The sequence below is a fragment of the Microcebus murinus genome, chromosome 4 (genome assembly GCF_040939455.1).
Source record: "Microcebus murinus isolate Inina chromosome 4, M.murinus_Inina_mat1.0, whole genome shotgun sequence".
Lineage (NCBI taxonomy): Eukaryota > Metazoa > Chordata > Mammalia > Primates > Cheirogaleidae > Microcebus > Microcebus murinus.
The window spans coordinates 4271740-4296498 of NC_134107.1; the positions used below are offsets into that span (position 1 = coordinate 4271740).

General features: G+C 49.8%; 2 protein-coding genes across 7 annotated transcripts; one reads left to right on the forward strand and one right to left on the reverse strand.

The window, feature by feature from the left end:
* The first annotated feature begins 65 nt into the window (after positions 1-65).
* On the forward strand, positions 66-7261 carry RIC8A (RIC8 guanine nucleotide exchange factor A). Of its 2 annotated transcripts, none has more exons than XM_076001580.1 (10): positions 66-1394; positions 1704-1751; positions 1839-2429; positions 2975-3066; positions 3626-3776; positions 4880-4975; positions 5060-5222; positions 5296-5440; positions 5843-5962; positions 6375-7261. In XM_076001580.1, exons 1-10 carry the CDS (start codon positions 1311-1313, stop codon positions 6493-6495), a joined length of 1611 nt encoding a protein of 536 aa, XP_075857695.1. In that variant the 5' UTR covers positions 66-1310; the 3' UTR covers positions 6496-7261. The 2 variants fall into 2 exon arrangements, with proteins under 2 accessions (XP_075857695.1, XP_012625046.1); XM_012769592.3 differs by having other exon boundaries at positions 5078-5222.
* Positions 7262-8121: 860 nt separating this feature from the next.
* SIRT3 (sirtuin 3) lies at positions 8122-24741 on the reverse strand. 5 transcript variants are annotated; one of them, XM_020286422.2, is made up of 8 exons: positions 23920-24049; positions 22619-22739; positions 20530-20721; positions 20202-20434; positions 18395-18495; positions 14530-14691; positions 9746-9955; positions 8122-8495 (listed from the first exon to the last, which is right to left on the reverse strand). In XM_020286422.2, the coding sequence occupies exons 3-8, from the start codon at positions 20574-20576 to the stop codon at positions 8475-8477; spliced, it is 774 nt and encodes a 257-aa protein (XP_020142011.1). In that variant the 5' UTR covers positions 20577-20721; positions 22619-22739; positions 23920-24049; the 3' UTR covers positions 8122-8474. The 5 variants fall into 5 exon arrangements, with proteins under 5 accessions (XP_020142011.1, XP_075857698.1, XP_012625050.2 ...); XM_076001583.1 differs by lacking the exons at positions 22619-22739; positions 23920-24049 and adding an exon at positions 24443-24741; XM_012769596.3 differs by lacking the exon at positions 22619-22739 and having other exon boundaries at positions 23920-24062.
* Between the last annotated feature and the right edge of the window lie 18 nt (positions 24742-24759).

Below are 24759 nucleotides of genomic sequence, written 5' to 3' on the forward strand. Positions count from 1 at the left end.
TATCCGGGAACAGACGTGACGTATGCTTCTCCGCCCGGGAACAGGTGGGGCGGGGCCATTTGAGTTGGGACGGCCGGGTTGCGAGTATCTCAGTGCCGAGCCTGCGGTGCTGAGGAGAAGCCCTGTCAGGCTCTCGCAGTTAGGAGAACTCGGCAGGGCCGGGTGAGAGGAGCGGGCTCCTCCGGCAGGAGACAGTGGGGAGCCCGGGTGTAGTGGGCTGAGGCCTGGCCCGGTGGGGCAAGGCCGGCTCCTCCGGAAAGTGGAGCTCAGGTCCTCGGACAGCGCCCGGAGCGACTGAGCGCGGCGTGAAACAGCGGAGAACGACAGAGAATGAAAGAGGGGATGGTGGGGACGACCGGGCCCTGGCTAGGCGCTCAGCAGATGCCTGCTAGGAGAGGCGTGGGATATGCTTACACGTTACCCATCACCGTGAGGGGCCTTTCTCGAGTGTCCTTTAATCCCTGTGACAACCACTGAGAGACTTTTGCGTCCGGGTTCGCTTCCTTCCTGACCTTCCCGCCTCGCTCTCCCCCTTCCTCAGCCCACCACGATCGTTCCCACCGTTACACTTGCTGCTGCTTCTGCCTGGAGGGACCTTCCTCCGGATTTTTCCTGGCTCGCTTCCTGTCGCCGGTTTCACCGAAAATGGCACTTCCTCAGAGCCCTTTGCACTGTGACAGCCCCAATTCGTCTCGTTTGTTTTTCCTTGTCTGTCTTGCCCTCTGGAAGATAAGCTCCACAAAGGCAGGGACCTGTGGGTCCTGCTCGCCCGCATCCCCAGTGCCTTGCATGCAGTAGGCGCGCGACAGATGCCTAGCAAACCAAGTGGCTTAGGACTTGGGCTTCCGCTCTGCCTCCCCGTTCTGTGGGTCAAGAGGGGCGTCAGTGTGTGTAGCAGGGAAGATCGGGGAGGCTGAGCTTCGTTCCGGTTAGAAATTCCGGCCCAAGAAGTGAGGGGGCCACTGCTCAGCTCACAGCGCCTCGGCCCCGAGGGCGGCTCGTCACCCAAGTCTGGTCTTGAAGCTGGGGCTGAGTTGGCGGCCAGGTCTTCAGTCCGCCCGCGCTGCTCCGGCCGCGCCACCTTAAGGCGCGCCACCTTAAGGCGCGCACGTCCCGCCCGGCCTCCACCAAGCCGCGTTCACCGGGTCCCGGCCTCCGCTGCGCGCCCCGCACGCCCCTTCCCGGCTTCCCCCGCGCACCGACGCGGGGCTTCCTGGGCCAGGGCGGGGCTGGCGAGCTGTGGCCCGGAACCGGGGAGCTGGACCTCCGCCTTCCCGGCCAGAGCTTCCCGGCGCCGGTCCCGGAGCGCCATGGAGCCCCGGGCGGTTGCGGAAGCCGTAGAGACAGGGGAGGAAGACGCGATTATGGAGGCTCTGCGGATATACAACCAGGAGGTGAGCGGCAGCCCGAGGCCGTGGGACGGGCTCGGAGGGGGCGAGTGGTGCACGCGCGCGTCCGGCAGGGCGCTGTGTAAGTGAACCACAAGGAGCCCCGTGGGGTGGGGGGCCAGGTGTGGGGTGAGTGACCGGGGGAGAGTGGCGTGCACCCGTTGGGCGGCAGGTGCGTAGGGGTGGGGCGAGTGTGGACTCTGCCATCGGTCCTGAGCGGTGGCTGGCAGCTGCTGCAGAGTTAGAGACTGAGAGGCTGCCCCCATCTGCACCCCTACTCCCATATGGACTTGAGCCCACTGGGTCTCTCCCCAGCACTCCCAGAGCTTCACGTTTGACGATGCCCAACAGGAGGACCGGAAGGTGGGTGCTGGCCCAAGGGGTAAAGGGGCAGGGACGGGTGGCCCAGGAATAGGGGCCCAGTGGAGCTGCTTTTCTTCCTATCTACAGAGACTGGCGGAGCTGCTGGTCTCCGTCCTGGAGCAGGGCTTGCCACCCTCCCACCGTGTCACCTGGCTTCAGAGTGTCCGAATCTTGTCCCGGGACCGCAGCTGCCTAGATCCCTTCACCAGCCGCCAGAGCCTGCAGGCACTGGCCTGCTATGCTGGCATCTCTGCCTCTGAAGAATCTGTCACAGAGCCCCCGGACATGGATGTTGTACTTGAGTCCCTCAAGTGCCTATGCAACCTCGTGCTCAGCAGCCCCATCGCACAGATGCTGGCAGCAGAGGCCCGCCTGGTGATGAAGCTGGCAGAGCGTGTGAGCCTGTACCGTGAGAGGAGCTTCCCCCACGACGTTCAGTTCTTTGACTTGCGGCTGCTCTTCCTGCTGACAGCCCTGCGCACTGATGTGCGGCAGCAGCTGTTTCAGGAGCTGAATGGAGTTCGCTTGCTGACTGACACACTGGAGCTGACGCTGGGGGTGACTCCTGAAGAGAGTCCCCCCAAGCTCCTTCCTCCCCAAGAGACTGAGCGAGCCATGGAGATCCTCAAAGTGCTCTTCAACATTACCTTCGACTCTGTCAAGAGGGAGGTGGAAGAGGTGAGGGCTGATCTGAGTCCATGGGTGGGGCCCAATTCAGCCCAGATGTTTCCTGGAGATGCCTCCCACCAGGCACCTTCACATTTCTGGGTGTCAGACATGGAGTGGACAGGAACTCCCAGCCTGTTGGGAGGAGGCTAAGGAGGTTCCATGTGTTAGGCAGGAGCCTCAAGAAAAGTTTCTGAAGGTGGGGCCACTTCTGGCACTTGTGGCCTGACAGGAGGGCTATGTGTGTGGTGGGAGGAGACTATGGGAGACCCTACACCATGAGGCTGTCGGTGTGGTGCCAGGGCACAGAGTGTAACTTCATTCCAAGGAGATATATTAACATTCTTGATTAGGGAAGCGCTCTGAGAAGAACACTGGTGGAGTTTTTAGGAAAACAGCAGTGGTCATCTTTAGCTTTAGCACTGGCCAAAGTGACCTAGGGGCCAGGTGTGCAGTAGGAGGAGATGCATAGTCAATGCCACACAGGCCTGGAGTGCAGCTGACAGCAATGGGGAGGAGTGGGGCTTAGCCTCACAGAAACCCCTTTCTTTGATCAGGAAGACGCTGCCCTTTACCGGTATCTGGGCACCCTTCTTCGGCACTGTGTGATGGTTGCTGCTGCTGGAGACCGCACAGAAGAGTTCCATGGGTGAGGGTGGGGCCTGTTGTGGGAGGAAAGTATGCTCAGATATCCAGACACTGGTCCCTGGCCCTGGCTGTAGAGCAGAACAAGCTAGAAGCCCAGGCCCCACCCTAGGAGGGGGTGTGGGTGGGACTGGACATCAGTGTGTTTCCAAAGAGCCCCTGGTGCTTCTAGCATGAGGCTAGACATAAGCCATGAATTTGGTGGCAGGAACGTGCTACCTCGTCGACCTTGACCAGTGGTGACAGGTGATGTGTTATTTACAAGGTAACTTGGTCCCTTGCCCTTGTTCTTGGGTGACCTGCTTCTGGGCTGCTTTGGGTTCTAGAAATCATCTGGTGCTTCAGCCCAGACAGGGTAGAGCAGGCGGGGCATCTGCAGAGAATGCTGTTCCCTCCTGGTGGGGGGGGGGGGTGACTTGCCCCACACAGCTGAGTGTGAGTGCCTTTGAGATCAGTCCCTGCCCTTAGCTTTGGTCCCTAGGGCTGTTCCTTGGGCCCCCAGATGCTGGCTCATGTAATGTGTAGCCCCAGCAGGGCCTATTAACCCCCTCATTTGTCCTCAGCCACACAGTGAACCTTCTGGGCAACTTACCCCTGAATTGTCTGGACATCCTCCTCACCCTGGAGCCACACACAGGCTCCCTGGAGTTCATGGGAGTGAATATGGATGTGATTCGTGTCCTCCTTGGCTTCCTAGAGAAGCGTTTGCACCAGGTAGGCTGGGGACTGCTGTGCAGGCTTTCCTGCACAGCTGTGGTCACTGCTTCTGCACCATCCACACTGGTAAGTGGAGATCATCTTGGTGTGATTCGGGCAGTTCCTTCAGCTGCCAGGGTGAGTCCAGATCCTTCCTCCCTGAGGAACGTGTGGATACCCCACATACACTTGAAGGTTTCACTTTTGCTGATTACTACAAGGAAACAAGTTTTTCAGAGTCTAGCAAAGTGCTTGTTCTTTTTTAGATCTTTTTGTGGATCCTTTTTGGTCCTGAGAAGCCCCCAATCCCTGCTTTTGACTCTTGGACTCCCACTGTCACAGTGCACTGGCAGCCCTTGATTTGTATCAGCTGTCCCTCAGCGTCCTGAGGAGACCCACAGAAGCCTCTGAGCGGAGGTTCCTTCTGATTTCTGTGGCTGCACCATGGACCATCTGGACAGCTAGAATGCAAACCATCTTCTGGGGGCTTCTGGACGTTAGGCAGGCTGTAGTGCAACAGACCAAGATTTAGTAGACCTAGACCTCTGGGAGTCCCACAATGCCTGAGTAGGGGATGCTCACAGTGCATGTGAGCCAGTCAGGATGGGGAGCTGGTGCCGGACACATGGGCTGTGGACATCTGGGCCTGTTGCTGCCACTGCTGGTGTTGGGGTCCAGGGAGGTAACATGGGAGGCTAGGGAGGGTAAGAAACTCCCTGCTCTCTGAACACAGAGTAGACATTCTGTTCTTATTTCTTTTTGCCACCTTTTCCTGGGAGCAATATGTGTGCCAGTGGTGTGCTAACAGCTTTAAGTGCTTTGTGTTTTTATAACCCTGGTTTATAGTTGGGGAAGTTAGACTTAAAGTAGTTATTTGCCCCAAGTTATAAAGCTTACAAGTAACTTGCTGAGTTAGTTCCTGGTCCTGACCCTTTCAAAGCAGAAAAAGACACCCACAGCCCACTCTTGGCCCTGGGATAACTGTAGCGGGGCCTCTTCTCAAGCCCCTGCCACCTAGACCAGCTGGGTTGTGCGTGCAAATATGCATGCAGCCCTGCGCCCCCGCCCCGCCAGCCTCGAGTCTGGTAGGAGCACAGCCCATGACAGAGGCTCCTCTGCAGACGCACAGGCTGAAGGAGAGCGTGGCTCCCGTGCTGAGCGTGCTGACGGAGTGTGCCCGCATGCACCGCCCGGCCAGGAAGTTCCTGAAGGCCCAGGTATGGGGCAGAAGAGCTGGGACTCCTTGGGGACTTGGGCTGGGCCCTGGTCACAGACCCCAGCTACTCCAAGCCAAGGTTTAGGGACAGCTGCCTCCCCAGGTGCTGCCCCCACTGCGGGATGTGAAGACCCGGCCTGAGGTTGGGGAGTTGCTGCGAAACAAGCTCGTCCGCCTCATGACGCACCTGGACACAGACGTGAAGAGGGTGGCTGCCGAGTTCCTGTTTGTCCTGTGCTCTGAGAGCGGTGAGTCGGGGAGGCCGGGAGGCCTGCCCTGCCTTGGCCACGAGTGCACACTGACCTCTGCCTTGCCCCTCAGTGCCCAGGTTCATCAAGTATACAGGTTACGGAAACGCTGCTGGCCTCCTGGCTGCCAGGGGCCTCATGTCAGGGGGCCGGCCCGAGGGCCAGTACTCAGAGGATGAGGACACAGACACAGACGAGTACAAGGAAGCCAAGGCCAGGTGTGTGCGTCTAACATTTGGGGCTGCTCCCACAACCCCCTAGTCCCTGCTCCTACACCCATCTGGACTCCCATGGGGTGGGTGGGACCGGATGACAAACAGGCAAGATCTTCCAGAGTCAGGGACTGGTTCCTAAGTGATGTGTACCCTGACATCAAGAAGTGTCATTCTGAGAACACAGAGACCGAGAGAATGGTCAGGTGGCAGGAGCTGGTTATCTGTGGTACTCCTGGAGGGAGGTCTCTTCCTGCCTTGTTGCCTTGTCCCCCTCACCCCACAGGGGAACTAGGTTCCTTGCCAGTCCAGGCCTGAGCAGGAAAATGTGGGACTTCACCAACCCCACGCAGCCCCTCCTATCCTGGAGAGTCCCTAACACATTCCCCACACTCCCCTGGGAAACAGCATAAACCCAGTGACCGGCAGGGTGGAGGAAAAGCTGCCTAACCCCACGGAGGGCATGACGGAGGAGCAGAAAGAGCACGAGGCCATGAAGCTGGTGGACATGCTTGACAAGCTCTCCAGGTGTGTGGTGTTGGGAGGGCCTGCAGCCAGATGGGAGAACAGATGCATGTCCTGTCTGAGCCCCAGGACGTGGGATCATAGGGCATGGGGGTCCAGCAGGGCTGCATTACTGAAGTTGGGAATCACTTGCCCTGGCAGAAATCCCCTAGGGAAGGGTTAGGGTGAGATCAATATTGTACCCATTTTACAGACAACAACTGAGGCCCATAGAAATTCAAAAACTGCCTAATATCTTAAAGCCATTAGGTAGCAGTTGGGATTTGGACCTGATTAACACAACGTCCCACCCAGGCCTTCCCAGTAAATGGGAGCAGCCCACTTGGTGGAGAGGAAGGTAGCAGCCAGGGGTGAGCAGAACCCCTGCCCAGCCCACTGCGCCCTTTCCCCAGCCCCACTGCACCTTTCCCTGCAGGCACAGAGTCATCCAACCCATGGGGATGAGTCCCCGGGGCCACCTTACATCCCTGCAGGACGCCATGTGCGAGACTATGGAGGGGCAGCTCTCCTCAGACCCTGACTCGGACCCTGACTGAGGATGTCAGCTGTTCTGCTCCCCCATCAGAACTGGTGCTGCTTCTGGAAACTTGCTTGGGGCTGCAACCCCAGGAAGCCACATGCGGCCGGCCACACGGCTCCACGCCCCTCCCTCCAAGCTGGAGACCTTTTCTCTTTACTTCCAAGGTTCTGTTTGTGATCTGCCTCTGGTCCAGTTTCTTATCTCTAGGACTGTGATGATCTTTTTCTGCTATAACTCTGGGCAGGCAGCCTTGATTTCCACAGATGAAGTACTTTCTTTCACATGTGCCAAGAGGAATGTGTGCAGAAGCTGCTACCTAAGGGCAGGGCCTACCTAGACACACAGATGAGAGTGCATATAGGGGGGTATGGGCTGAGTGTGGGCACATGTAGATGCAAGACATCTGAGGTTGGAGCACTGGCCCAGAGCCAGTATGTTGGGGCATGTGCATTTTACAAGGAAAAAGAATCTGCTGGAACTTTATATATGAATATGTCAAACACCCACTTCCAAGGTATGCTCTGTTTCTGTCCCCACTGAGCACAGGGCTGGTAGCCTCTTCTATGTTCTTGGTCCTGGCGTAGCCACCCACTGTTGTATCCACAGCACATGGGTTCTTGCTGATTGTGGCAGTTAAATCTCAATCCTTCCACTGGCTTAGTCTATAAATACTTACATGAAGGAAAGTGCCGCTTGTGCAAACATAGTACATTGAGATTTCTATTGTGCACTACAAGTAGCCACAGAAACATCATCCTGGAATAAAGAGTTTGGGGCAAGAATGTGCATGTGTGAATATATGTGTAAAATAGCAAGTAAAGAAACTTGAAGTAGACTAGAAACTAATTTTGTTCTTTGTAGAATTCAATCTGTTGATCACGACTCATTGAAGGGCAAGGTCACGGGTCCCCTCTCCATGCTAACAGTTAAATCTGTTCTATCAGCTCCAGCCCAGGCCAGGCAAGGTTCAGGGACGGGGGTGCTATTGCACAGGAAACAAAGCTGACAACGCTAGGAAGGAGGATGTGCACATGGGTATGAGCCAAGGAAGAGGCAGTCAGTGCCAGAATGGGGCACTGTCAGAGCTGGGCCTTGGTCCAACCCCAGGAAGGTCTGCCCCCACATCACAGTGTGGCCTGAGCACGGGTCAAGGGAGTCCGACAAGCTGCTGGGAGCCAGCCTACATCTTAGGTTAGTGATGCTTCTATGTCTAAGAGATTAATTCTAATAGCATCACCTGGTGGGTGACAATGTGAGGACCGGAGACAAGCCAGGAAGTGCTAGAATATTCTAGAACATATCATTTCCCCAAGGAGATACTAAATGTGGTAGAGTCAAGGGTATGATACCCTTCAGAGAGGGGATCTGGGATGGAAGAGAAGGTGCTGGCACCTCCAGAGTAAATCCAGGGACAAATGTCCTCAGACTCTTCAAATAGGGACATAGCAGGGGACACCGTGTGCCCCAAGGTCCCCTTTTCACATTCATGCCATGAATATCTAATTACAGATAACCATACTGAAAGAAACTGATTGGCTAGGAGACCTCAGGGCATCACCAGAGCGCAGATCTAAAACCCAGGCCTTCTAGCCATAGGGGATACCGAGCCTGCCCTTCAGACAGCAACCAGGGCACAGTAAGAGCAGATTGCACTCAGTTTGTTTCAGTCCAACAAGCGTCACTGTGAGAAGAAAGCTTCTTGCATCAGGAGCTACAGCAGAGTGAAGAATTAAATACAGCAAACAGGCAGCTCCATTGTATCAGGGTGGCCATGAGTGCAAACACCACTCTACCCATCAGCACAGAGCTCACAGGTCGGGAAGACATTCCAGTGGCAGCCCCAGATGTCCACTCTACCTCAGTTCTCGTGTCCTGGTTCAGCAGCCAAAACTTGTAAACCTGCCCAAACTGTCTTCAGGTGTGAGTTCTCATCAGAAATGGGATGTGGACATCTCCTGTGTCACCATTTCTCATATGTGTGCAGCCATCACACTCCTATTTGTCTTGTCCATCGAGCTGGAACACAGGAAAGCAAATCAGTACTCTGTAAACACACCCTGCTAGGCCAGATTGCAGGGCCTGGTCAAACATCTAGCTGGAGAGAAGCAGAACATTTTATGAAACAAGCTTTTCTGTCTCTTTGCAAATGCTGCTTTAGGTCCAAGCTAAGGCAATCCCAGCAGGCCTGGCAGAATAGGGTAGCTAAGTGGAGAGCCTCTAAGGGATGTCAGCTACCCAACCAAGATGTGCTGACTGATGCTCAAGTACTTAAAACATTGACTGTATGGAAAAATCACCCCTTGAATAACAATTCTTTAAAAAAAAAAAAAAAGCCAAAAAACTGTAAAATCACAACCCATTTTACATAAGTGTTTTTGACATTTGATGGTCTTTATTTCCCTCTATTTAGTGAGATAAGAAATAGCACCATCCTATACCTTAGCCCTAAGAGCCAAACTCTGAAATGAAAGGCTAAAAATAATAGTGGTGATGATGCCTAATATGTGTAGATGCTCTCTCTGGTTCAGTCTTGGTAAAAAATCAGGATTCAACCAGAGGCTGGGGGCGTGGGGAGGTGTTTGCCAGTGTAGGTGAGAGGAGAGTGCCAATCCCATGGCCTCGAGTCGTAAGGCAGGCACACATGTGGACAGGAAAAGGATCAGAATTTCCTAAGACACCTGCTTTGGGGGACAACAGGAACATCAAGTGTGATATATTCTGGTGAAATCCTCTTTGGACAGCGTTACACCTGCCTGTAATCATTTGAAATCTAAAAAGCATCAAGGCTCTTTGGCGTTCTACCCTCAGCAGATTGTAATAGATCAACAGCTTTCACACTGATTACTTCCTGAAAGCATCAGTAGTGTGGGCTTCATCCCACACAGGTGCAGAGGAATTCAGCTTCTCAAAGCTCTTTGACCTGTATCTCAGAAGCACATACCAGGCCGCAGAGGGGAGCTGCTGGCTGCTTTATTCCAGGGAGCAAAGGCTGTAGTGTGTTAAGAGTGCAGACTTAACAGCCCTGACTGCCTGACCGTGTCCCTGCTTAGCCACTGTGAGTTGTGTACCTCGTGTCAGTTTCTTCACCTCCAAATGGAGGTAGTAAAAATAACACCTGAGCCAGGTCCAGGTAAGTGCCTGGTACAAGATTAACAACTACATCAGCAGCTATCACTGTTTTAGCTAACGAGTCCACACCAGTTGGACCGGACCCCAGAGCAGTGAGGAGGGCTGCCCTTCTGAAAGCCCTTCTCAGCAGTCTATACCTTCCCGGTTTCCCGCTGGATAAGGTCCTGCAACTCTTCCGTCCAGCCTAGAAGCTCCACCAGCCGTTCCACGCTGTGAACCATGTCCCCCAGCTGGGCCACGTCCCTGCTGCGAGGACGCCAAGCCAAGGGACCCACCAAATCTCGGTTGATGAGTAGTCGGGGCACTGAGCTCCCCACGGCCTCAGATAAGCTGGCAAAAGGCTCCACCTGAAAAATGGCCCAAATGTGAGGGGCACAGTGTCGACCCCACCAGCCCTCAGGACACTTCACGCCATAGCCACTGAGGCCTTGGCGGGGGGCAGTACACTGATCAGATCTCATGGTCCAGAGAAAGCCACCACCCATCTCATTTCTTCAGTTGAGCTCCTGCTGCTTGGCCTGTGGGACGACCTTGTTTCCTCCTCCCCGGCCTTCCTCTCTAACTGCCTCTAGCTGCTTCTCCCTGCCTGCTTCCAGGACTCATCAGGGCTCCATCCTTCCTGCCTCCTCTCTGCCCATTCTCCCTGCCATGCTGTCTCCAGCACACCATAGGTGGACAGCAACCCACACTCATCCCTCTGCCCCACTCACTGTGACACCACCACCCGCACCTGGCACCCAAAGAAGCCAGTGCCCCTGGGGGTCCTGACTCGCCCAAGGCTGAGCTACTGTCCCATCTCTCCACCGTCTTCACCACCCAGACTCCACAGAGGCCTCACTAGGCCTCTTAGTCCAGCTCTTAAATGAAAGTTTCTTTTACAAGTAACAGTGTAAAAAGATGTAGATTAACAAATGGTATTGAGACTGGCTCATTATCTGGGGAAAAAATGCTCGATTCCTACCTTTCATGGAAAAAATTTCAAATAGATTAAAGGTTTAATAGTAAAACAGTTCTTGAAGAGAAAGGTTTATAAGTAAAAGTAAGTAAAAGTAGGGAAGAACTTTTTAGGCATGTCAGATAAGACAATGGAAAACAATAGATTTGACTATGTAAATACTGTCACATTGGTATCTACATAAAACTACTATGCAGAAACTATTTTTTTATAATTATACTTTAGTTTCTTTTTTTTTCCTTTTTTTAACAGATCAACGTATCAGATATGCAGAAACTTTAAAAATTTTATACACCTCTCATCACCATAAAAATATACACATTTGTGGCAAGAAGTTTATATTGCTAATTGATAAAACTAATATAATTTAACTTATACTACTAATTTATAATTAAATGAAAAATGGGCAACAGATACAAATATACACTACAAAGAGAAGAAACACAAGTGGCCAATAAACATATGAAAAGCTGAATTTCATTCTTTATTACAGAAATGCAAAAACTCTCATAACACACCATTTATTTTTAACCAATCAAATTGGCAAAAACTCAGAAAGATACATATTTTGTTACTGGTGAGGATGTCGGAAAATGGCCCCTCATACATACTTGGTAGCAAGTTCTCAATATTTACCAACATTTATCTTTTAGTTTTTTTTTTTTTTGTTTTTTTTTTAAGAAAAGTTAAGCAGTTAAACATTTATCTTTTAGAAGTACTTGCGTGAGTGTGTAAAAATAAATACACATGGATATTTACACTACAGCATTTTTAATATAAAAATTGCATACTATTTATTATTTTTATTGTCCACCAATAAGAAATTGCTAAAATAAATTTTGTTATAAATCCACAAACTCTTATCTTAAAACTCTTGTGGCTTCATGTGCTTCAGAATTCGGAATTTTTCAAATGTTAGAAAAGATCATATGGTTTATATAACATGTATGATGTCACACCTAGAGGAGATCCGGACATAGTACTCCATAATCAAACACATTAATATTTCTTCCACAAAGCGTACAAGATAAACTCTATGTATGACATCAGATTCTTCAGTTTATGCATTATTCAGTTATAGAAAAGGACCCCTCAGTTGGGACCTTGTATCAGGATAAGGGAGTCTGTTGGTGTTAACAAGGGAGCAGATGACCGAGCACGGTGGCTCACACCTGTAATCCCAGCACTTTGGGAGGCTGAGGTGGGAGGATCACTGAGCCCAGGAGTTTGAGACCAGCTGGGCAACATCACAAGACCTTGTCTCTACAAAAATGCCATGGTGTCAACCTAGCTCACAACCACCTTAAACTCCTGGGCTCAAGCAATCCTCCTGCCTTAGCCTCCCGAGTAGCTGGGACTCTGAAGTGCCACTGTGCCCGGCTAATTTTTATATTTTTAGTAGAGACAGGGTCTCACTCTTGCTCAGGCTGGTCTCGAACTCCTGACCTCAAGCAATCCTCCCACCTTGGCTTCCCAGAGTGCTAGGATTATAGGCATGAGCCACTGCACCCAGCCAAAAAATAAAAAAATTAGCAGGCATGGTGGAGCACATCTGTAGTCCCAGCTACTCAGGAAGCTGAGGCAGGAAGATCCCTTGAGTCCAGGAGTTCAAGGCTGCATTGAGCTATGATGGCACCACTGCACTCCAGCCCTAGTGACAGAGCAAGACCCCATCTCTTAAACAAACAAACAAAAAAAGCCAGCAGATTTCCACGTGCTCACACTGTTTACATGAAAACAGCAAGTTGTTGAATAGGCTGTACGGTGTTGTCCAACTTTTAGTGAAAAATCACCATCTGTATGTGTATATTTGTACAAAAAAGAAACCCAAGGGGACACAGAACAAAATGCTAACAGTGGTGGGACTGAGGTTGATTCTCTGCTTTATACCTTTATAACGTATGACTCTTTTAAAACAAGTGTATGGTACACTATTACAATCAGAAAAAAAAAAAAAGCTATTTTCATTTCACTTCAAAAATAAAGATGACTGGTGGCCCCAGTGTCCACATCTGGCAGCCAGTGTGGTCAGCCGGGCTTAGCGCCACACGCTGATCACCACAGCCCCAGCACTGCCAGGCCCTGGCTGCTCTGACCGCTCCCCATGTCCATCTTCCATCCCAGGCCTGGCCTAGGGAGCCCCGCGTGTGTTACACCCCATGTTCTTCTATCTGCTCACTCCAGGACTCCAGCTCCTACATCTCGTCCCTCCCAGACTCCAGACTCGTGTGTCCACCTGCCTGCTCAAAACCTCCATGTGGCAGCTCCTCATTCCCAAACTGTGTGACTGAGACTGAGTTCCTGAGCTCCCCCCAAACCCGCCCTTTAGGCTTCTCCATCTCAGAAGGTGGTGGCTCCTCCTCCCTGCTACTCAGCCCACAGCCCTGGAGTCCTGCAGGAGCCCACACCCTCCCACACACTGCCCCGCACCAACTCTGCATTCACACATATCTGGGCTCACCTGGCCGCCTGCCATGCCACCTGGACACCACCTGCAAGGCCCTGCTGGGTCTGCAGCTCCCACTCTTGTCCCTGCGGTGGATTCACAACCCAGCACCCAGAGGAACCCAACAATAAGTCACAGCATTCCCCTTTTGTGTTCCAACCTTGGTGCCATCAACACAGACTTTTTTTTCTTTTTAAAGACAGAGTTTTGCTCTGTCACCCCGCCTGGGATTCAGGGGCATCATCATAGCTCACTGCAACCTTGAACTCCTGGGCTCAAGCAATCCTGCCTCAGCCTCCTGTGTAGCTGGGACTACATGCATTTGCCACTGTGCCCAGCTAATTTTTATATTTTTAGTAGAGACGGGGTCTCGCTCTTGCTCAGGCTGTGTCTCAAACTCCTGACCTCAAGCAATCCTCCTGCCTCAGCCTCCCACAGTGCCAAGATTAAAGGCGTGAGCCACCACACCCCACCCATCTCCACAGACTACCTGTGCCGTGTCTCCTGCTAGACACCCCTCACCTCCATCAACCCTTAGCTCCAGTGACACCTTCTTGACCAGGCACACGCAGAATAACCAAGTTGATACTGCAGCCCATTCCCAACCCCTCCCCTTTCTGTCCTACTTGTTAATTTTCCCTATAACACAGATCATCTCCTAACAAACTACGTAGCTTCCGATATGTACATCTTACTGCGTCTGTCCAAAGCATTGATACAGGGCCCAGTACACAGGAGGCAGCAGAAGCAACTGAACAAATGCACAGCTCTGGGCCCCCAGCCCTCGGCCCCTCTGAGCACAGGTCTCTCTGGCCCTTCTGGCCCTGGGTGCCAACATCTAGTCAGACACCAGCTCAGCTCACCGCCTGATTTCTTGCTCTCATCACATCTTTTATAAATTTCCTGAGCTTCAGACCCAGATCTAGAACAACTGCTTGAATATGGCCAGTGGGTATCTCCCAGGACCCTCATACATGTGGGTGGGACCAAACTCAGCCCACCCGGTACCAAGTTGCCCCTGACCAGCAATGCCTTGATCCCACAGCCCAAGCCAGACACCTCCTTCTCCCCTCCACAGACTGTCTCCAGGCTGCTAGTCCAGCCCACTCCTTGCTGTCCCTATGATGGCCCACAGCTCTGCTTTCAGGATCGGCATCCTGGCACCTGCTCGCTCCAATCCCCAATCCCCAAAGGTCTCCCTGACCCCAAGGGTGCAGCTCCATCCCTGGGCCAATCCTCTCTGCTGTGTCAGTGCTTCCAGCACAGGATCAATCTTCCTGATCTGACCTGGGAGCCCCCTGCATCTCCACCTTCCCTCATACATGGGGCCCCACCCACACATATGGCACCTCCAGCCCAGTGGCTTCCCGCTGTCCACCTCCCATCCAGGCTGCTACTTCCTCCGTCTAGAGGCCCAGCTGAGTCCATTCTTCTTCCAAAGGTGGCACTAATGCCCCAGCCCCCAAGTGGTGACTCCTGTGCACCCCACCTCCTCTCCCCACACGGGCCCGTTGACACACCTCCAGGGAGGTCCCAAGGATGAGCAGCAGATCTGCCATGGGGAAATCAACCACATGCAGCAAGAACCTCTGGGGCAGTGGCTCCCCAAAGAACACGATATCTGGTTTCACGATGCCGGCACAGTCTGGGCAGCGGGGAATCCTGTCTGCCATGACATCTGCCTAGGGAAATAGAGAAAACAGGCCTGAGGAAGATGCTACAACACATTTTAAAAGGAAAAGGCAAAAACTATTTTTCTTTTCTTTACTAGACCACCAGGAACCAACAACTTCTTATAAAGAAAGTTTCAAACATTCACAAAAGCTGAGAGGAGTATAATGAAGCCCCCCATGTACCTAGCTTCAGCAATCACCAACATTTTGTTTCATAGCCAGTTGTTTCATATAGCCCTCCAGAATTTGGGAGGGGGCTGCTGGAGTCTTTAAAGGCAAATCCTGGACATCACATGAGTTTACTCATAACTACTTCAGCAGGTATCTAGGGTATCTAATGCTGTGCTCTGTACCTAGGATGGTGGTCAGAGACATTCAGGTGCTATGGAAATACCTGGCAGACCACACAGCCCTCCTTCAGTACTCTGTAGGCATGTGGCTGACAAGAGGCATTATTCAGCGAGAAAGGTGATATAAAACCTGGGCCTGGTCTGAGTTGAAATGACCATGGCATCTTCTCAGCCCCAGGAGGCATTAAGGTCAGCTTGAACTCACTGGCTGGCATGGTTAGGAATAGCAACATACTGCCAAAAACCGCCCCTGTAGGCCAAGGTAAAGTACGTGCAAATTATTAATATATCATGCTGTACCTGGATTAATGCCTAGGGCCACATGGAAAAGGAAGAAACTTAGGAGAAAGCTTCTAAGATAAACCTTCACAGTTAATGGGAGTTGTTTTAGCAGGCTGAATCCAGAAAGAAGCAGCAGGAAAAAATGGACCAAAGATTTCAGATTATTATCAGATAAAGATAATAAAACTATATTGTTTAAAAGGAAAAAAAAAACAAGATGAGCTTGAAATATTTATTAAAGATAGAAAACTATTATCAAGAATAATGTAACTGACTTAAAAAATAATCAAATAGAGCTTCTAAAAATCAAAAGTAGAGTAACTAAAATTAAAACTTGAAGGATTTTAGTCTCTACAACAGAATAGGATATTGATAAACCGAAAAACAGATCAAAAGAAATTATCCAGAGTGTAGCACAAGGAGGAGCAATAGTGGAGACATGGAAGAGCAGTCAGGAACCACAGAAGAGGGAGAAGATCTAATGTATGTTTAATCAGAATACATAAAATGAGGGCCCAGGGAGTGGGGCAGAGGCAGTCAACACCTGGAGAGATAATGGCTGAGCATTATCCAGGAATTCTGAAAGATACCAATCCACAGATTCAGGAAGTCCTACAAATTTTAAGCAGACTAAATAAGAAGAAATCCATATAGAAAAACCCAGCACAGAGAAATTGCAAAACTCCAAAGACAAAGACAAAAGTCTAAAAATATAAAAAGAATAGATTCTAAAGTGTGTATGAAAAGGCAAAAAACTCAGAATAGCCAACACAATATGGAAGAAGAACAAAGTCAGAGAGCTGACACTACTCGACATCGAGACTTACAGGAATCAAGATTGACATATTAGTGAAAGAATAGACAAATACATCAATAGAACAGAGCAGAGAGTTCAAAATTGATACACTCATACATATATGGTCAACTGAGCTTTGACAAAAGAGCAAAGGCAATTCAATGGAAAAGGACAGTCTTTTCAACAAAGGATGCTGGAACTGGACACACGCTAAAAACTGAACCTAGACACAGACCTTACATACTTCACTAATATTAACTCAAAATAGGTCAAAAACCTTGCCGGGCGCGGTGGCTCAAGCCTGTAATCCTAGCACTCTGGGAGGCCGAGGCGGGCGGATTGCTCGAGGTCAGGAGTTCGAAACCAGCCTGAGCAAGAGCAAGACCCCGTCTCTACTATAAATAGAAAGAAATTAATTGGCCAACTAATATATATATATAAAATTAGCCAGACGTGGTGGCGCATGCCTGTAGTCCCAGCTACTCAGGAGGCTGAGGCAGCAGGATTGCTTGAGCCCAGGAGTTTGAGGTTGCTGTGAGCTAGGCTGACGCCACGGCACTCACTCTAGCCTGTGCAACAAAGCGAGACTCTGTCTCAAAAAAAAAAAAAAAAAAAAATAGGTCAAAAACCTAAATGTGAAACAATAAAGCTTCTAGAAGATAACATAGGAGAAAACCTAGATGACCTGGGATATGCTGATGACCTTTTAGATATAATACCAAAGGCATGATGCACAAAAGAAAAAATTACTAAGTTGGACTTCATTAAAATTCAAAACTTCTGCTCTGTAAAAGACACTGTCAAGAGAATAGGACAAGCTACTGGAACAGAATAGACAAAAAATGTTTGCAAAAGACATATCTGAAAAAGACTATTATCGAAAATATACAAATAACTCTTAAAACAAAACAGTAAGAAAATAACCCAATTTAAAAATGTGGAAAAGACCTGAACAGACATCTCACCAAAGAAGATATACACATGGCAAATAAGCATATGAAATGATGCTCCACATCATATGCCATCAGGAAACTGCAAATTAAAGCAACAAGATGCCACTACACACTTATTAGAAAAGCTAAAATCCAAAATACTGAAAACACCAAATGCTGATGAGGATGCGGAGCAACAGGAACTCTCATCATTGCTGGTGGGAATGCAAAATGGTACAGCCACTCTGGAAGACAGTTTGGCCGTTTCTTACAAAACTAAACACATTTTTACCATACGATCCAGCAATCACAGTCCTTGGTATTTACCCAAATGAGCTGAAAACTTAGGTCCACACAAAAACCTGCACATGAATATTTATAGCAGTTTTATTCATTTGTCAAAATTTGAAAACAACCAACAAGTCCTTCAGTAGGTGAATGGATAAACTCTGGTATCAGACAATGGAATATTCTTCAGAGCTAAAAAGAAATGAGCTGTCAAGCCACGAAAAGACATGGAGGAAACTTAAATGCATTTTACTAAGTGAAAGAAGCCAATGTGAAAAGGCTGCATTCTGTATTACTCCATCTATGACATTTGGGGAAAGGCAAAACTATGGAGACAGTAAAAAAAAAAATCAGTGGTTGTCAGGGGTTGGTGGGGAGGGAGACATGAATAGGCAGAGCACAGAGGACTTTTAGGATAATGAAAGTGTTCTGCATGATCCTATAATGGTGGATACATGTCATTATACATTTTTCCAAACCCACAGAATGTCCAACACCAAGGGTAAACCTTAACGTAAGATACGGTCTTTAGATGACGATGATGTGTCAGTGTAGGTTCATCAGTTGTAACAAACAGGGCCACTCTGGTAGGGGATGTGGACAGTGGAGAGGCAAGTCATACGTGGGGACAAAGATATATGGGAACTGTCTGTATTTTCTACTCAATTTTGCTGTGAACCTAAAACTCCTCTAAAAAATAAAGTCTATTTTATAAAAAAGTAAAAAAATAAAAAACACTAGCCATACTAAAATCTATATTGAATCTCAAGGGACCACAGGTAGACAAAACAATCTTGAAAAAGAAAAATATAGTCGGAGCACTCACACTGCCTGATTTCAAATTACTGCAGTTCGAGACCACCCTGAGTAAGAGCAAGACCCTGTCTCTAGTAAACCTCTCTAAAATGCAAATCCCTTTACATCATTTTAAAATAAAGAAAAACATTTTCACACTATTATTGTACTATTGTCCTTCCAACTTGACACTTACAAATACACTTTATTAGATCACCCCCTCCACTCCTGTGAACTGCAGAAGGGAGACTGTCAGTGGGGTAACTCACCCAAACATCCTCCCCTGGGACGGGTCTTCGACAGACTGTGCAGGTGGCAGAGGCAAAGGTTCCATGAGCTTCAACCAGCTTTGAGGCAGGGATGCCAGACACTGAAATTCAAACCAAAGCTAAGTGTTGCTGTCTCCAGGTCAGCGCACAAGTCCAAAAGCACGACTTCTGGCTGGGCACGGTGGCTCACACCTGTAATCCTAGCACTCTGGGAGGCCAAGGCAGGTGGATTGCTCGAGGTCAGGAGTTTGAAACCAGCCTAAGCAAGAGTGAGACCCCGTCTCTACTATAAATAGAAATTAATTGGCCAACTAATATAGAAAAAAAAAAAAATTAGCCGGGCATGGTGGCACATGCCTGTAGTCCCAGCTACTTGGGAGGCTGAGGCAGGAGGATTGCTTGAGCCCAGGAGATTGAGGTTGCTGTGAGCTAGGCTGACGCCACGGCACTCACTCTAGCCTGGGCAACAAAGTGAGACTCTGTCTCAAAAAAAAAAAAAAAAAAAGCACAACTTCTGGGCTTGACAGGCCTCCTGGGAGGTAAAGTCTGACATCCCTGTCTTTATCACCTATAGATGACGCTCCACCAACCAGAATAAGGCACAGGGGTTAAGGGGCTCCCAGCTGGAGCCAAATCACAATGAAAACAAAGCCTGTCAAAACAACCATTTGATATTACTATAAGTTCAAATAAAATTATATCTAATACCTACGAACACATTTTCTATTCTTTAGACACCAAGTAAAAATGAAGATATAAATATCATAGATTAAAAAAAAAACTGCTTGGTGGGAAAAGACAAAAAAACGACTTGTTATGAAAGTTGCCTGGTTCCAAAAGACTGCAGTGGGCATGGATAGGGCCCCCATAATGGTCCTAACTAACCGGTGCTGAAGCCCACAGCCAGGTACTCCCCCTTCCCCAAAGGCCTGCCCTGCTGCATCTCTGGGAGAAGAGAACTCCACCATGGGGTATCCACTGCTGCCTCTCTGGCTCCAAGCTATGGAACCCTTCTAGCAAGGAAACACAATCCTGAAGTTGAGGTGACTCCTCTTCTTAAATGACAGCATGTGTACAGACTGGCTGAGCTGCTGCTGGCTCACTGAGAGCTGACCGTCCCTGCACCTGTCTGTGTCACTGCATGTAAGGCAAGGCACCACTGAAGACTTCTCTAAGCTGCGTGGCCAGAGGTCAGCACAATGTGTGAATTACTGGTTTGGGCCACCATGTGGATATAGTCAAGAAATCATCATAGACTGAGTTTGACAATATTACAGAATTATTAGTGATTCTTTAGTGTGATAATGATATCAAAGCTATGTTTTAAAAAGTCTTTACTTTCTAGAGATACTCACTGATGTATTTAAATATATTATTTCTAGATTAAATTTGTGATGTGAGGGGTTTGCTTCAAAACAATCTGGGTGTTTGAGAGGACACAGAGGAAACAAGGACTGGCCATGCATGGAGACGGGGAGGAGGACGTGAGGGTTCATTACGTTTTTCTCTTTAGTGTTCAAAAAATTCCATAATAAAAAAAAAAAAAATTCCATAATAAAATTTTTAAAAAAGGAACCAACATACCAGATTAGCAAAACCACATCAACTTCAGTCCTGTCCAACATGCACAGCCTAGCACGTATGCCAGGAGAACAGGCAGTGGGCCCTTATACACACAGAGGACATTTTTGCTGGGGACACAGGCGTAACGAGTTGGCTCAAAAATAGTCCCAAAGATGAAGTACAAGCACTAGGCTTCAGCCCTCCCTGATGGGAAGAGAATGTGTGAGACAGAGAGAGGACTCACCTCTCTCAAGTCCATCAATATTCTGTGTGTAGAGTCGCAGAAGCAGCCCCTTGTCATGAAGTAGTCGGAGGAAGTAGTGAGTGACATTGGGCCTGTACTTCCCAGGGTACAGTTCCTTAGCCAAAGTGAAAAATGGCTTGGGGTTGTGAAAGAAAAATGTAAGCTCAAAAATGGCCTCGGGGTAAGGGATGTCATACTGCTGGAGGTTGCTGTAGAGGCCACTCCCTGGAGATCTGCAGAGAGAAAAGGAAGACTGAGCCCTTCAGAAGAGAGCCAGGAAGTGGAGTAAATGGGTAACACAGAAGGCAGTGGGGACTGCAGACAGTACCTGAAGTCTTGGATGCCACTGGGGGTGCTGATGCCGGCCCCCACCATGACAACCACTCTCTGGCAGGCTCTGGCCCGAATCAGCTCAGCTATGTCCAGCAGGGAAAGCTTCCCCTTCTCACTGTTGCCTCTACTTCCAAAGACGCTTGAAGCCCCCACAGAAAAAGATATGGGCCTTCTTCCACCTGTAATTCTGACAGAAAAAGCAGAGTGGCAAAGGTAACAGATGACAACCAATGTCATGCTACCAAGATCGAGCACAGCTCTGCCCCTTCGCACCACCCCACCATCTAGAATGACCACACACTTTTCTCCAGTCCTCCCAAAATAACCAGCTTCCTCATGACTGTTGGGCATTGGACAGCAGTCCCACATCAGAACTCAGGACTTATCTGGGAGCAAAAAATTCAGGTTAATAGGAACTGCACTCACTTCATCATTCCCATTATCAAAAGCATGTGCTAGGAGAACAGAGTTCCACACTGAAGGCTCAAGCCAGAGCCAAGAACATCCTTTTGTGGGGGCTCTGGCATACTTTCTTTTTTTTTTTTTTTTGAGACAGTGTCTCATTCTGTTGCCCAGGCTAGAGTGCCGTGGCGTCAGCCTAGCTCACAGCAACCTCAAACTCCTGGGCTCAAATAATCCTTCTGCCTCAGCCTTCTGAGTAGCTGGGACTACAGGCATATGCCACTATGCCCGGCTGGCTAACTTTTTCTATATATTTTTAGTTGGCCAATTAATTTCTTTCTATTTTTAGTAGAGACGGGTTTCGCTCTTGCTCAGGCTAGTTTTGAACTCCCGACCTTGAGCGATCCTCCCACCTCTGCCTCTCAGAGAGCTAGGATTACAGGTGTGAGCCACTGCACTCAGCCCTCTGGGCATACTTTCAACAGAGCTGCACACTCTAACAAACCTAAGTTGTGACGAATATACAGTGACATTTAAAGAAAATTAAAATTAGACAATATGCCAAATGTTATTATACTAGAATGAAAAGTGGGCTCTAAAGACCATTCCAGAAAGAAACATTCACCCTCTGATAGCCAGGGGTTCAAACTGCTGCAGACATTTCATCTTCAAGGTCTGCAGCCATTCGGCAGCCAAAATTATACAATCAGGCAAGGCAGCAGGTAGGCTGTAGCTCTAGAGAGCTTCTCAGGTCACCTCCAGAAGCCAAGACACTAACAGGGTTTATTGTTAGGAGTATGAGATGGGCTTTCATAGGAAAACAGCACAAAACACACAATAAACAAGTCACAGGCTTCAATAAGGCGCTAGGACTTTGTAAATGACTCAACACTCAGGAAAGCAACAGGAAGAAAAAAAGCAATACAGTAAGACAAAGCCTGGGGCAGTAACTGAAAACATCCCACCAAAGTCTGCAGCTGGAGCCATGAGGCACTAAAGCTCCATGAAAGGCCACCTAGGTTTATAGAATCTTAGGACCCTCAGCTGGCATCTAGCCAAGCCCTCCATCCTCATCTCCTGGTATCACCCTGGCAACTTGCCCTGAGCTCGCAATACTCAGCCCCAGTGCACAGGCCCCTTCCTCACACCCCAAAGACTGGGGCCACCGCATTCCTTCTTCCAGCTGTCCCCATGACACTCCTCAAGGATGTCTCTGTCTGTAGTAAAGACCACCACTGGACAGGAAAAGAGATTCCACAGATCAATCTGACAACACTTCTCAAATAAATGATGAATCTAAAGCAAACACAGATGTAAAAACAGACAACTGAGAGTATTTCTTTTCTCTTTTTTTTTTGTCAATCTTAATGAAAGAGAGTATTTCTTTTACTCACTTGTCACACAGACAAGAGACAAGCACCCGAAAAACACATCTTTGGATACATGTCAGTATAATTCAGAGTTTATCTTCCAGGATGATGATCCTGTCTCACTTTTCTGTTTGCTCTTTTGTGTTTTCCTTTTGCTCCCTACAAAACCAACAAAATCTCCCCACACAACAATCTTCGGTACACGTTGCTGCCGTGGTCTCCCCCAAAGCTCTCTTTTCCCCACAGGATCCCAATGTCTTAGTACAACATATCCCACCCCAGTGGCAGTTTTAACTCCCCATTACTCCTTACCCCTCATTTCAGCCAAACAAAAGGTCTCCCTCCTTGAGGAATGCATCTTGATACCTTGTGCTCAGTGGGCACTCAAGTCCTGAATGCAAACTTCCAAAGGGGTTTTCAAATGAAAACTGGTCTGGAAGTAGACAGGAAGAAAGGGAAAGCCATGGCTCCAAAACCATCCCACCACCTATTAAATGCCCCACCTCACACAGCATTTAGGACATCTATTCGCCCAAGATCTTTACCCAAACTAGTTCCTGAGCTCCTAAATGTAAACTGCTATGAGAGGAAAGTTATTACCATTGCTGAGTGCTTACTGAGTGCAAAGGATTACGAAGAGGACCTGAAGCACATCCCTCATCTATGTAAGTTAATGTCTGTGAGCGCTGAAAGACACAGGGACAGAGCTGTACCAACCATCGAGAACATGCCTAAGCTGTGTGACTTAACACATGCTACATGGTATGAGATTTACTGGGAGTAGGGTTACCCTGAAAAGCAGGCATGGGTGCTGCCTGGGACAGAATGGAAGGACACAAAGGTTGAATTACACAGAGCCTCGAATCTAAAGTCAGGGGCAGAAGATCCAAAACACAGAAAGCCCATGCAAACAGACTACTCCTCACAGGCAACCCCATGCTTCCTGTTTTAGGACAAGTGGTAGCAAGGACTTGTTTAACGACAGTCAGTCTTGTAGATTGTTGCCAATATCAGAAATGGCTCCACGGAAGCAAGTGTGTGCTTGTCCTGGCCCCGCTCTATCCTCAGCACCTAGAACAGAGTCTGGCACAAAATGAAGGTTTCTTAGATGAATGAGGATCTCTCTGTTAAAATTGCCACAATATTTTTAGTAGCTATGTCAGACGGCATTAAGTGAATGTACCATCCTTAAATCTTTATCCATTATGGGGCATTTGTTTACTGACAACTACGGGTCTTAGGACTTTGCCACATGCAGGCTGTATTTTAGGAAAGGATTGCACAACGTGCAGTTACGCGTATGACCAAGCTGCTGGGAGTGTGAACCGCACAACTTTCATAGACGACATTGACAAGGTTAAACGTAGATGCCTTTAGATGCAGCAGCCCCAATAAATACTAGAAATCTATCCATGAAACTGTAAACTATTTCAATAAGGGAAGTAAATCACGAAACAGCCAAATGAGGGGCTTCGACAGATGAGTAGAGACGGAAGAAACTCCAAGACATCATCTGTAAAAACAGCAGGGGACGCCGCGGAACCCGCCCGGGGGAGGGGCGAGGTGTCGAGGACCACCACGTAGGGCCCGCCCGCCCTCCCGCCCCGCAGTACCTGCGCGGGAGCCCGGGCCCCGCGAGCCCAGCGTGGGCCCCAACAAGGCCGCGCGCTCCCGCCCCGGCGCCGCGCAGCCGGAGCACGACCAGCGCGCGCCGGCCCCACAGCGCCATGTTCTCGCAGCCGGAGTCCTCCAGGTTCTGCCCCGCGCAAGCCCCGCCCAGAACGCGCTCAGCCCCGCCCCGCGCGCTAGTCCCACGGCGCCATGTTCCTACAGCCGGCGTCCTCGGGGCCCGCCCCCCACCACGCAGGCCCCGCCCCGTGCCAGCCCCCCGGTGCTATGTTCCCGCAAGTCGGCGTCCTCAGGCCCGCCCCCCGCGCAGGCCCCGCCCATAGCGCCCCGGCCCCGCCCCCGCCCCCGCCCCCGCCCCGCGCGCAGGCCCCACAGCTCCACGTTCCCGCACTCGGAGTCCTCGGGCCCTCCCCCGCGCAGGCCCTGCCCCGCCCCGCGCAGACCCCACAGCGCCCCTAGAGTGAGGAAAACACCCAGTGGAGGCAGTTCCCTGGCCTAGTCTCTGACCTTTCACCCGAAAGACCAAATCAGAAGCCTGCACTTCTGTCTTTCCACCGGGATAGTGATAATACTCCCGGACCGCTTCCTGGAGTCAGGTATTACATTTACACCTGGTCCTAGCGAGACATCACTGGGAAGGCGCTCTTGTCATCCTCGTTTGAGGAGAAACTGCGGCTCTCGAAGGCTCACGCCACAAGGCCAGGCGACGACCACAGGCGCCCACACTCTTCAACACCTCCCTGGAACGGGGAGTTGTGCAGAAGGGCCGCAGCACTCCAGCGAAAGATTCCGTCCGGAGCGCGTGGCACGCCGTTACCCCGACA

Coding starts and splice junctions, on each gene's coding strand:
- RIC8A (XM_076001580.1), top strand. CDS start 1,311: ATGGAGCCCCGGGCGGTTGCGGAAGCCGTAGAGACAGGGGAGGAAGAC. Junction 4,976..5,059: donor GGAAGTTCCTGAAGGCCCAG/GTATGGGGCAGA, acceptor GCCAAGGTTTAG/GGACAGCTGCCTCCCCAGGT. Junction 5,441..5,842: donor TACAAGGAAGCCAAGGCCAG/GTGTGTGCGTCT, acceptor CCTGGGAAACAG/CATAAACCCAGTGACCGGCA.
- SIRT3 (XM_012769596.3), bottom strand. CDS start 24,035: ATGGCGCTGTGGGGCCGGCGCGCGCTGGTCGTGCTCCGGCTGCGCGGC. Junction 14,692..18,394: donor TCCCAGGGGAGGATGTTTGG/GTGAGTTACCCC, acceptor CTATTTCCCTAG/GCAGATGTCATGGCAGACAG. Junction 8,496..9,745: donor TCCAGCGGGAAACCGGGAAG/GTATAGACTGCT, acceptor CCTGTGTTCCAG/CTCGATGGACAAGACAAATA.